Consider the following 13,054-nt stretch of genomic DNA (forward strand, 5'->3'; position numbering starts at 1 on the left):
GCTTGATGTAATATAGAAATTTTTATGGTAAAGAATTTCATTCTAATGAAATTCTGGACCATAAAAACAATGTTTGCAGTGAGGTCCCTTTCTAGTCCTTCACCCCCTAGAAATGTGACTGCCATGACTGCCAGAAGGTCTCTTCATCTTGTGATTCTTTAAGGATTATAAGAATAGTGATTTTGATCTATTTGACCTTCTAAACGTATGTGCTGTACAGACGTGTCATGATTTTCCAAATTCCTGTTTAAGATACAACCCAAATGCTGACAGATTATTAGCATCATAAACAACAAAAATTTTACTAAGCTTTTTCTCAGTAGTATAAACAGTTTGATTGAGGTAGTCATATCTTCCACATATTCTAGAACATTCCTTCATTTCCCTTCACTAAGAAAGAGAACAATATGTCAAATAAACATTCACCCTGGAAATGGAGAAAACAAGCTTTATTATAATGATTTGAAATTTTGTGCATGGTAAAGGTATACACATGAATCTTGTTTCTCCTATGTTTCAAGACAGAATTAATTTAAAGTTTTATTGTAGACTAAAGCATCCAAAATACTGTGATACATATGTAGCTACGAATGTACAAACACTTTGATGCACAGCGTTCATTCTTTTCTTTAAATAGGCAGTCAGCATTTTGATTCATAAAAGAACAAATGATGAGAATATATCAGTATCAATGTCAGAGAGCGCAAGACTTAGTGTTCTACACACAAAACGTATGAAACAGACCTATAAAGATGGAATGTACAAAATTTAAAAAAGAAAAAAAGGAAGCAAAAAACCTTCATACTCATACATAGGATTGAAAGGCTACAGAATTGAGAATGATGTAAAGAATTCTATTACAAGAATACACTCTGTTGATGACAGAACATTCCCATGTCATAAAGCAAAAGCATTGAGTTTAAGGCTGTGTTGCTTTCAAAAGTCAATGGAAGTGCTGTACATTCATTGGAACAACATAGCCAATTTATTAATCTATTTTAGAACATTAATAGCTTCCACACATTCTCCATAAACAGACCATACAATCACTGCCACACAATTCATCTTCAGAAAGTTTAACATCATGATTTGTAGCTTACTGTCATTTAAAACAAAACAAAAGATTATTTATTTATACCAAACAAATCTTTAATGGGCACTTAGTTTCCTTTATGGCAATACTAGATTCCTAGTTATCAAAAATATTAAAATAATTGTAAAGTCTAAAACCCTGTAACATTTACAGAATGCAACAGTTATTACAGCTCTCGATTTTAAGCAAAATTAAGTGATGTTTGCAGCAAATAGCTTCAATTTTACCCTACCTGGAAATGTCTGGTTTTTAAATGATTAAACTAAAAATGCTCCTCCCTTTTCAGAAGCTGGTGAATAGGGAGGACACGAAGAGTCCAAATGTACAAAAAAATTTTTTCCATTTGAAGTAATCTGCAGGTGATGTTTATTTGCTATTTCCTCTGATTAACTCAGTAGGTATTACCAAAGCATTTATGTGGACCCTTCAAGGATAAGGATCCATAGACACTTGCTAGTGTACTGCTCTTCCAGTTAACTCCGTGTTAGGACATACCCTGTATACTCAGTAGTACAAGCAAGTGTGTTCTAGTTGCATGGACCTGTAGTATTTATTTGCCTCAAAACTAATCAAAGAGTAAATTAAAATGAGGAAACTAGGGGACTTGTTTAGTTCCTGGAGACTCAACTTTGATCAAGATAATAAGTACCATTTAAAAAAAATGGTGAACAGTCATAAAGGCTTTTTATTCATGTGTTTCTGGATGGTCAAGTGACTCTCTACCTCCCCGTGTCCAGCAGGGGAGGTCTGTAATGGGAGGGAATGCATTGCCACTGACCTATACATTCTAACTGGCAGTATTCTGCCATACGTGCCCAGGGGAAATTGAATGGGTAATCTTTCAGTGCTACTTATCATGAATGTATGACAGGTTCTGTACACTTGACAAAGAGAAATCAAACCATAGTGGTAGCCCAGAAAAAAGTCACTTATTTTAATATCCTTCTCAGTTTACCAGAAACCATTTTCCATAGAATGTGACAAAATTTCATTTAAATCTTGTCTATTCCTATCTTATCAGCAGCACTTTTCCCCCTAAAATATGCCTACCAAGAAATACAGTTAATACATTATATATCCAAATGTGAAATGTTATCTATACTTTAACAGATATGAATACATATTTTGGGGGAAAAAACAGTGTTTCCTGGAGTGCCCATAGCATGAGTTTTAGTATCAGATAGTGGGACGTGTCTGAATCAAAGTATTCTTTCATTCCAGTTTGTGCCAAAATTGACATGTAAAAAAATTAGCTTTGTATTCAATCAACTATTGAGATATCCAGCCTGATATGGTATGACGGCTGGCTAATTTTGAAAGTCACAAATGTAACTGAAAGGTTGTACAAAAAAATCCTTTAAGTAAACCAGTCTTAAGATCAATAGCCTGTGACAGAATCTAAATAAGAAGACGTTTTTGTGAAAATAAACTAAAATTAATGTAACCAATTTAAAAAGTTTTCTTTTAAACAGTCTAGGAGCTATCAGGAGGCTAGCTTATCTTTTATGCAGAATATTAGTAAACATCAAAATGAAATTCCCTCCCCAGAGTGGAAGCCCCAAGGGGGCAGGAATTTTGTCTGTTTTATCTATCACTATATCCCCAGTGCCTAGAACAGCGCCTGGCACCTAGGAGGCACTCATTAAATATGAATGTTTAAATTCAGAGACTTATTTCACTGACATTAGGAAACAGTGGCTTGGTTTAACATTCTAAAAATGTTATTGAACTTTATCACAGTCTCAAATATTTTGAAAACTCTACCTAACTGAAAAAATACTAAACCTAAATGTAAATCTTCCTGAAAAATTTTTTTCAGAGGTTGATTTGGGCATAATAAATTTGATAGACAATTGGAAGTAGCTAGATTTCCCTTCTAAATTTAAAAAAGTCCTATATAAGAGAATGACTGAATTATAAATTAATAAGCAATAAACATCACATTTATATAATTATACATATGGGAAATGTTGTCTTACAGTACACTTCTAAGGTGCTTTCCATGAAAAAGAGCCCAAGGTCAATATTGAAAATGCCAAACACGACATCCTATTTGGTAGAACTGAGTAGAAAATTAAACAGTGGAGACAGACCACATCTTATTTTACAGTATCAATGACATCCACAGTTGACTAAATTATTCTTGACATTTCTCCAAATGCATTTATACTTAGTTTAGATTCAATGTAACTCCAGTTCAATTTTTCTTTTTTTTTGTTTTGTTTTGTTTTTGAAAGCAAAGAAGGCCATTTTCTGTCCAAAAGTCTACCCATACTATCATTCCTGGAAAATGGTGAAACTTAAATCTGCTTTAGGGCTCGCTCTACCAGGACGGCTTGAAACTGCGCAGTAAAGGAATGTGCTGAAGAAAGGCTGGAGATGCTTCTGTCTTTGAGAGTGCTGCCTATTTCGATATACCAAAGATTCAGCTATATATATATATATATATATATGATACATTCTACCTTACCCTAATCATGTATACATAGTCCTTTAATGCCTCTACTATTCATTAGACAATGATAAATAACCATAACATGCCCTTACCTGTAATGCTTTCGAGATAACACAACTTTGGTACCACTTGCTTTCTAAGGGGAAACCATTAATCAATCACATGCCTTTGGTTGACACCATCCGTCCTCCAAAGGGCTACTTATGGCTCTCTGTCCTAGGATACTGGTGTCCTACTACATGTGCTGACATTTTGCAGGAGGTAAAGCTTTCGCTTTCATAAAGTGAAAGAGGAGAGACACATGTGAGAACATGGCACATAAAACGTGACTTTTTCTTGATTATATTCCAGTGCGTTAATCTGAGTTAACGGGGCTGTTTACCAAAAGGTAGGATTATTATTGTAATACGCTTTTCAAACTATTAGGAATTTCAGGTTTCCCTGAAAATGTATTTTGTTTTTTGACACAAGGTGAGCAGGAAAGAGAAGGAGAAAAGAAAAGACAAAAAGGATCTTTGATCTAACCCAGAAAGTATGGGGGGAAATTTGCATTGATTCTTAAGTGCCAAACTCAAGAGGCCTGCTAATCACAGCTGGGAAGACTTTGCAAGACAGTCTTATGTTTTCCTAAAGTAATTTATATGTAGTTGTTGATAACCAAAAAATGTCACAAGAGTAATACCTACTGTAAAAGTGAGGTTAAAAAATCCCCCGAGTCTTGTGACTGAGGATAAATAAAGTATATAACTACAACAGATTTTGTTTTGTTTTTGGAAGCTCTGCACAAAAGCTACCATTCACAGGATTAACAAATACCTTTAAATATTCTAGTTTTTTTTTAATGGTTGTTTGATTTGCAAAATTAGTTTAACTACATAAATCCCTGTCCTATAAGCCATAGTTCACAGGTGTAAAACTCTGCAGTTTTTATAGATTCAGTAGAAGAGACTTCTTTTTTTTAAACCTAAAGGTGAATTACAGAAATTGGATATGCAGTTTTTAAGGAAATTGTTACATTCAGAAATAACCTTGGAAAGTTCACCAATGATTCCTTCTAGCATGAAATGTCTAGTATAATCTGGTCCTGCGTTGAGAAATCCATTCCAGTTTATAGTGCAAGACCTTTGTAAGGGGGTGTCCAGCTGCCCGCCGTTACTGTAAGTATCGATACACCTTGAAACAGTGGTTTCCAGAGTCTGCAACCACAACATGGCCGTCTGAAGTCAGGGCCAGGCCTTGGGGACCGTAGAGTGGGTCAGCAGATGTGTTAATGTAGGACAAAAATGAACCGCTTCCATCAAAAACCTGTAAAAAAAAATAAGGTCAGGGTATTACAGGAAAAGTTATAGTAATATGACTAAATATGAGTTGTAAACTCTTATTGCTAATGTTTTTAATATAAAAGCATGTGTGTAACTCTCTAGGTTTGTTTAGATCACTGTCACATATATAATCCCTCCACTTACCTTCCTTTTTCTCCTCTCACTCTCCATGCCCCAGAGTCACTGACACAGAGCATGCCACTGGCTGCCAGATCACACATATATTCTTACAGTCGTCATATTTGATGAGACTGGCCCTTGATGGTGCTTGAAAAATGAATGACCCTTATTTCTCACTCTAAACCTTCACTTTTCTACCTCCCAGACTCACATCCCTCTTTTATCCCCAGTCATAAGAGAGAAAAATCAGCAACTAAACCACACAAAAAGGTCCTGAGTTATTAATATGCAATGGGAAAACATTATTTTTTTTCCTTTTCAGAAAAGAGTGAGTTATAAGAAGTCAACAGTTCAACATGTCCACTTGGATACGAAGTGGTCTTCCTTTGGTTGGTAAGCTTCTGCTCTGATGAATTAAAAGGAACCCTTCTCCTTCACAAGGCCCAGGCTGGTTTCTTTTGACCATTCTGTTTGGCACATAGGGTGTTTTAAAAGGCAGTGTAATAGGCAGGTGCTATGAGGGCCACAATACAACAGCTTAGCATCTGTGGTCCTATACAGAACTCCTTCGTCAACTTAGTTCCCTGTCTGGCTTCTTGTTTCTCATTAGACACAGAATGTCTCTTTCAAATGTAGACATCCTTTGGGATAATTAAACAAGATGAATATATTGGAGAAATAAAAGCATTTAGTGTTACATTTATGGTCTCAATTCTTTTTCTGAGAAGCAGGTACCTATATCAGATTCAAACTACTGACCACTGCTGTACGCAGAGACATCTGAATGTAGATTTAACCAGTGTACTCTGGGTTGTCAGGTGCACTGCACAGGGCCACACTGGCAAGGATGAACAGCCCCATCTGTAAATGCATGTCAGATCTGTGCAGGTGTCCACACAGAGAAACAAGAAAAAAGAATAGTCTTTCTTTAATTTGAGGGTTTAAAAGCTTTGTTCTTAATTTAGAGAAAAATCAAACTTGTGTGTGTGTCATGGACCCCTCTGGCAGTCTAGCAAAGACTACAGTCCCCGTCTCAGAATAATGTTTAAATGTTTCTTCCACTAGAACGTAACCAGTTTTATTATGCTTTATACCCAATCAAAATGCCAAATGCCATTCATGATACCATTATTCCAATATCATGAAAACACATTTAAATTCAGTATTATTCTTTCAAATTTAATTTGTTAATTTTTTATTTTGAAATAATTACAGATTCACAGGAAGTTGCAAAGAGAGTACAGAGAGATCCTGAGACCCCTTCACCTTCTTTCCCCCAATGGTTACATCTTCCATAATTATAGTACAATATAAAACTCAGCAAACAAACATTGGGATGTGTGTGTATAGCTGTATATCACTTTATCCCAGCTGTAGATTCATGTAACCACCACCACAATCAACACACAGAACTACTCCATTATCACAAAGATCTCCCTCACGCTACCTCTTTATAGTCACACCCATGTCCCTTCTTCCACCATCTCTAACTCTTGCCAACCACTAGTTTTTCTTCTCTATAATGTTGTCATTTCAAGAATGCTACATAAATGGAATCATACAGTATGTGATCTTTTGAAGTGGCTTTGTTCACACAGCATGATGTCTTTGAGCATCTAAGTTGCTGAGTGTGTATCATTAGTCTGTTCTTTTTTACTGCTGAGTAGCATTCCATAGTATGGATATACCACAGTTTTTTTATCCATTAATCTATTGAAGGACATTTTGGTTCTTTTCAGTTTTTGGCTATTACAAATAAGTTTCTATGAACAAAAATGTGCAGGTTTTTGTGTGGACATAAGTTCTCACTTCTCTGCGGTAAGTGCCCAGGAGTGCAACTGCTGGATTGTATGGTAAGTGTTATGTTTAGTTTTTTTAAGAAACTGTCAAACTATTTTCAAGGCTGGCTGTCATTTTATATTGCCACTAGCAAAGTATGAGAGATCTAGTTTTTCTGCATGCTCACTAGCATTTGGCATTATCAATACACATATATTCTTTGCTAGGAAAGATTTGCCTTGAGCTAGCATCTGTTGCCAATCCTCCTGTTTTATTTTTTTTCTTTTACTCCCCAAAGCCCCAGTACATAGTTGTATATTCTAGTTGGAGGTCCTTCTAGTTCTTCTATGTGAGCCGCCACTATAGCATGGCTACTGACAGACATCGTTCTGCACCTGGGAATTGAACCAAAGTGGAACATGCCAAACTTTAACCACTGGGCCATCAGGGCTGGCTCTATCAATATTTTTAATTTTAGCTATTGTAATTGCCTAGTAATATCTCACCATGGTCTTAATTGGCACTTCCATAATGTCTACTGATATGACACTTCTTTCCACGTGTATATCCACTTCAGTGAAATTTCTCTTCACGTCTTTTGCCCATTTTCTAACTGGATTGTTTGGTTATTTTACTATTGCTCCGAGAGTCTATATATTCTAGGTTCAAGTCCTTTGTCAGATATGTGGTTTCTAAATATTTTCTCCCATTCTGTTGTTTCTCTTTTTATCTTCTTAAGAGAGTCTTTCATAGAACAGAAGTTTTTAATTTTGATGAACTCCAATTTATTGATTTTTTCTTTTATGGATTGTACTTTTGGTATCATGCCTAAAAACTCTTCACCATGCCCTCGTTCCCAAAGATTTTCTCTTGAAATTTTCTAAAAGTTAATCTCCTAAAATATTATCTTCTAAAAGTTTTATAGTTTTACATTTTTCATTTAAATCTATGATCTATTCTGAGTTAATTTTTTATATAAGGTGAGGTTCATTTTTTTTCTTCTATGCATAGCCTAATTACTCCAGTATCATTTGTTGAAACACTGTCATTCCTCTATTGAATTGCCTTTGGACCTCTCTCAAAAATCACTTGGTTGTACATGTGTGGGGGCTATTTCTGGATTCTCTATTCTGTTCCATTGATCTATCCCTCCATTAATATCACACTGTCTTGATTACTGTAGCTATAAAATAGGTATATAATAAGTCATGAAATCAGGTAGAGTGATTCCTCTCACTGTCTTCTTTTTTTCAAAATTGTTTTAGCTATTCTAGTCACTTTGCCTTTCCATATATATTTTAAAATAATTTTGTCTATATCTACAAAAATTCCTGCTGGGATTTTGTGTTAAACCTGTATATCAATTTGGGGAGAATTGACATTTTTGTTGAGTCTTGCAATCCGTAGACACATTATATCTATCCATTTATTTAGATCGTTTTTTATTTCTTTCATTAGCATTTATATAGTTTTCTGCATTTAAATACTAGACATGCTTTCTTATTACACCTAAATATTTCACGTTTCCCAGCAATTATAAATGGTACTATATTTTTAATTTTGGCTTCCATGTGTTTGTTGGTACTATAGAGAAATACAGTTGATTTTTGTATGTTGATCTTGTATGCTGTGACCTTGCTGAACTTGCTTACTAGTTTTAGAAATCTGTAGATTCCTTTCAATTTTCTATATAAACAATCATGTTATCTGCAAATACAGAAAGTTTCAATTTCTTCCTCTCTAATTTGTAAGCTGCTTCTTTCCTTTTCTTTCCTTTTTTTGCTGGTAGAACTTCTACTACTGCGCTAAATAAGAATGGTGAGAGCAGACATCCTTGCCTTGTTCCTCATCTTAGAGGAGAAGCCTTCGGGCTTTCACCATTAAGTATGATGTTATTTATAGGTTTTCATAGATGTTCTTTATCAAATTGAGAACGTTCTTGTATATTTCTAGTTTTTTGAGATTTTTTTAATCATGAATTGGTACTGAATTTTGTCAAATGCTTTTTCTGCATCAACTGATATGATCATGTGATTTTTATTCTTTAGCCTTTTAATATGGCGGATTCCACTGATTGTTTTTCAAATACTGAAGCAGCCTTGCATCCCTGGAATAAATCCCAGTTGGTCATGGAAGGATTTGTATATACTGCTGAATTCTATTTGCTAGTATTTTGTTAAGTATTTTTGCATCTATAACCACAAAGAACATGGTCTGTAGTTTTCCTTTTTGTACTGTCTTAGTCTGGTTTTTGCTATCAGGGCATCAGTTGGAAAGTGAATTGTGAAGTGTTCTTGTGTCTTCTATTTTCTGGAAGAAATTAGGTAGAACTGCTAATTCTTCTTTAAACATTTGGTAGAATTCTCCAGTGAAACCACTGGAGTCTGGAGATTTCTGTTTTGGACAGTTTTAAAATTATAAACTAAATTTCTTTAATAGTTGTAGGGCTATTCAAATTATTTATTTTATATTGGGTGAGTTGTAGAGCTTGTACTTTTTGAGGAATTGGTCCATTTCAACTAAGTTGTCAAATTGTTCGTAGAATTTCCTTATTACCTTGTTGACGCCTGCAGGGTCTGTAACACTACTAGTATTTTGTGTCTTTTCTCTTTTTCTTTGTCTCGCTAGAGGTTTGTCAATTTTATTGATCTTTTCAAAGAAGCAACTTTCTGTTTCATGGATATTCTCTCTTTCTCTGTCTTGAATTTCACTGATTTCTGATACCACCTTCACTATTTCCTTCCTTCTGCTGGCTTTCAGTTTGTTTTGCTCCTTTCTTTCTGGCTTCTCGAGGTGGGAGCTTAGATGATCGATTTGAGACTCTTCCTCTTTTCTACCGTAAGCATTTAGTACTATTCATTTCTCTCACAGGTAGAATGGTGATTACCAGGGAATGGGAGGCGGGGGAAATGGGGAGAAGTTGGTCAAAGGGCACAAACTTCCAGTTAGAACATAAATAAGTTCTGGGGATCCAGTGCACAGCATGGTGATTATAATTAACAACACTGTATTGATTGTAGTTAACAATACTGTATTATGTACTTGAAAGTTACTAACAGAGCAGATCCAAATGTTCTCACCACCAAAAAGAAATGGTAATTATGTACGTGATGGAGGTGTGGGCTGCTAATGCTATAGTGGTAATCATTTTGCAATATATATGTGTATCAAATGAACACTTTGTCCACCTTAAACTTTTCAATTATATCTCAATATAGCTGGGGAAAAAATTTTCTCAGCACTGTTTTAGCTGCATTCCACAAATTTTGATATGCTATATTTGTATTTTCATTCAGTCCAATATATTTTTTAATTTTCCTTGAGACTTCCTCTTTGACTCAGCGGTTATTTAACAGAACACTGTTTTTAAATGCATACAACAAAACCATGGAATTATAAAGGAAAACAATCACATTAAAATACAGTTATCAAAATGTTACAAAATTGTGATACAGTAACATGTGCGCTTTGTAAATTAACATATTAAATAATGAGAAATAGTGATGGGTCTCACAATGACTGTACTTCTGAAGTAGTGATGAGCATCAATGATAATTTGAGATGTCTGCAACTGTAATATGAAAATATCTGTGACTTCTCTTGGTGACATTACTAAAGCTACTGTGATTGTTGCCTATATTCATAATTAAAGGAAATAATAATTTTCAGTTAGAAGATATAAAAAATAATAATGGGATATTTTTGTTCAGTGGACCTCTTGAATTCTATCCACAAACACTTTTGGGGTCTGTGGGATACATGTTAAGAATCCCTGATTTAGAGGATTTCACTCTGGTAACACGTGGACGTTTTTCGTACTCCACGTTGCTGAGTTTGGTACTTCTGGTGAGATTATCTATGGTCTTATTACCTAACCAATGAAGAATGGAAAACATTCCAGGTTGGGAGAGAACCAGTTCTTCTCTTTTAACAAATACCAATCACTCTAAACAAACAAATTAGCATTTTAATCTACCTGGATCCTGCTGTTTCCCCAGTCTGCTACAATGATGTTTCCATTCGAATCCACTGCCACACCCGTTGGAGCATTAAACTGCCCATTTCCTTCTCCATTTGAGCCAAACTTCAATATGAATTCTCCTTCCTGATTAAACACCTGTATGAAATATTTTAAAATTATTTTATTTTAAATTAAAATAGTTGAGCAAACATTATGGATTTTAAAAATACCTGAGCAGGTTTTTTATAATAAGACCTATAATTTAGGACATTCTAGAAGAAAAAAATCTACAAACTAGACTCCCCTATCCCTTGTGGTTCCCCAACGTACTGTATAAATCTGATTTAGCATTTGCTAAATCATTTCTTTTTTCCAGCTTATATCTATTAAATACTTATGTGAAAAATACTTTTGTTATAAATTATAAAATATATACAAAATATAAGGTAGTATGAGTAAACAGAACTATAATTTTCAACATTATTCTTTCTGCCTTTAAATAAATAGCTAATTTCAAGAACGGGCATTATGTTTCTAACAGGATGGATGATGACTCCAAGTTCGATCAGAGAGTGGGAGCTTTTTGTTAGGCCAGATGCTCAGCATTTATCACCATTTCACTAAGTCAACGTAACAAGAAGAGTAGGCTGGACTTCACACTTACAACAGTGGAGATTCATTGTCGTGCGTGTGCACGTGAGTGTGTGCGTGTAATGGCAGTGAGTGAGGAATAAGGACATTTTTACAAATATTTTTTCAGAATATATTTCAGTTAGAATAGAGAATTTATACGACCCTAAAGCTTTGATAAATAGAGCCTACTGAGAGAAGGGAGGCTGATAGAAGTAGGGGGCCAAACAGAACTCTTAAGCAAATTCTCTAATATCTGATATAGTCAAGCAATAGGTTGTTGTGGTCAATTAAATATTCTTATGAATGGAGTGTCACTGTGTATATATCAAATACGGACGATTAATTTTGAGAGAATTAAAATTTTAATGTGTTTAATGATAAGACTATAGTAAGCCTAATTTTATCTTGATGATTCAGATGATACTTAATGGTTCTGAAATGGTTCTCCAGGATATTATTTTAAGCTTCCATTATCATGAAGCCTACCTGCGTAGAAATACTCATTAACAAATCAGAAAGTATTCCATGCAAGGCACCCTGAGAGTAAGGGCTCCTAAAATGTGGAACTGAGAGAGTTCACTGTATCCGAGCACAAATCTAATTTGAGGATGATCTCCTGTTGCCATCCCTGCGATCATGAAAGATTAAAATGACTCTGTTTCTTCTAGTTATGTACATTGGGAAAGTGAGACACTTCTATCTCTAAAGGCTAAACTTCTTTAAGATAAAAAAAAAAGAGTCATGACCAATTCTTGAATTAATTACATAATTTCCAAGAAAGCAAGCTACCTCTTTGGTTCTTCGCAAAAGACAGAGGCAAGAACCAGCTTTTATAAGATGTCATGTTTTAAATCTCTTTCCTGACTCTTTTTTTTTCTCCTTTCACATAAAACATTCTAGTTTTAGAGACCAAAGGAAGTGTTTGTATGCTGGTGAGAACACAATTGATTACTCTCTGACCTTTCTCTTTTTAAGTCGTGCAAATAATCTTGTTTGTTTGTGTTTCTCTCTCTGAGCCAGTATGTTTTCCTTGGCATAATCCAAATGGCTTAAGAGCTTCTGCTACATTTTGGAATAATGGACAATGCCAAATTTAGTCTTACTTGTTTTGCAATGAAAAGAAAATATATACTGAAGGTAGCTAAAGAACTAACCAGACCACTTATTAGCCCTGACCTATAGGTACGGTTTTTACATTTACCAACAGAGAAGTGAGCTGAATCTAGAACCAGTGCTAGCTGCCCTGTGTTACATGGGAAGCAAAAGCCCAACTATTCTATAAAAGCTATATGGCAACAGCTGTAGAAGAGAAGAGGAAAAACAAAATGACCGGTTTTCTTAAATAAGAGGGAAATTGAGTTTAAATAACTAAAATAATCTACCTCTACTGTACTGAAAACTTGAAGTGTTTCCAGAATCTTAATAATGATAAATTTCTCATATTTCCTATTTTTCCCAACTAAAATGTCACTTACTTATAAATTATTCAGATAAAAACATATTAAGAGGCAGAAGTATGAGCTCAAATCATTTTTACAGCTTTGCTTTTTATAACAAGTTTTTAACACTTTGATGATAATCCTTTTCTGATTTCAAAATTCTGCTCCCCTCAAATACCACCCCCACTTGGCAGTCTTCCTGATAGTCTTGGCTATGGAAATCTTCTCATTTCTTCTGGATACTTATAGGAC

The 13,054-nt window shown here is 34.7% G+C and overlaps 1 protein-coding gene across 21 annotated transcripts in view; it reads right to left on the reverse strand.

The window, feature by feature from the left end:
* Nucleotides 1-432: 432 nt before the first annotated feature.
* The window catches only part of TRIM2 (tripartite motif containing 2), a 151,222-nt gene continuing 138,600 nt past the window's right edge, over nucleotides 433-13,054 (reverse strand). For all 21 annotated transcript variants that reach the window (XM_070608865.1, XM_070608870.1, XM_070608858.1 and 18 more), the window contains exons 11-12: nucleotides 10,746-10,886; nucleotides 433-4,853 (exon numbers count right to left, since the gene is read on the reverse strand). In XM_070608865.1, coding sequence (XP_070464966.1) covers nucleotides 4,701-4,853; nucleotides 10,746-10,886 — 294 coding nt within the window. In that variant the 3' untranslated portion in view covers nucleotides 433-4,700. The remainder of the gene's footprint in view (nucleotides 4,854-10,745; nucleotides 10,887-13,054) is intronic.

Source organism: Equus przewalskii, chromosome 2 (genome assembly GCF_037783145.1).
Source record: "Equus przewalskii isolate Varuska chromosome 2, EquPr2, whole genome shotgun sequence".
In the NCBI taxonomy this organism is placed as follows: domain Eukaryota; kingdom Metazoa; phylum Chordata; class Mammalia; order Perissodactyla; family Equidae; genus Equus; species Equus przewalskii.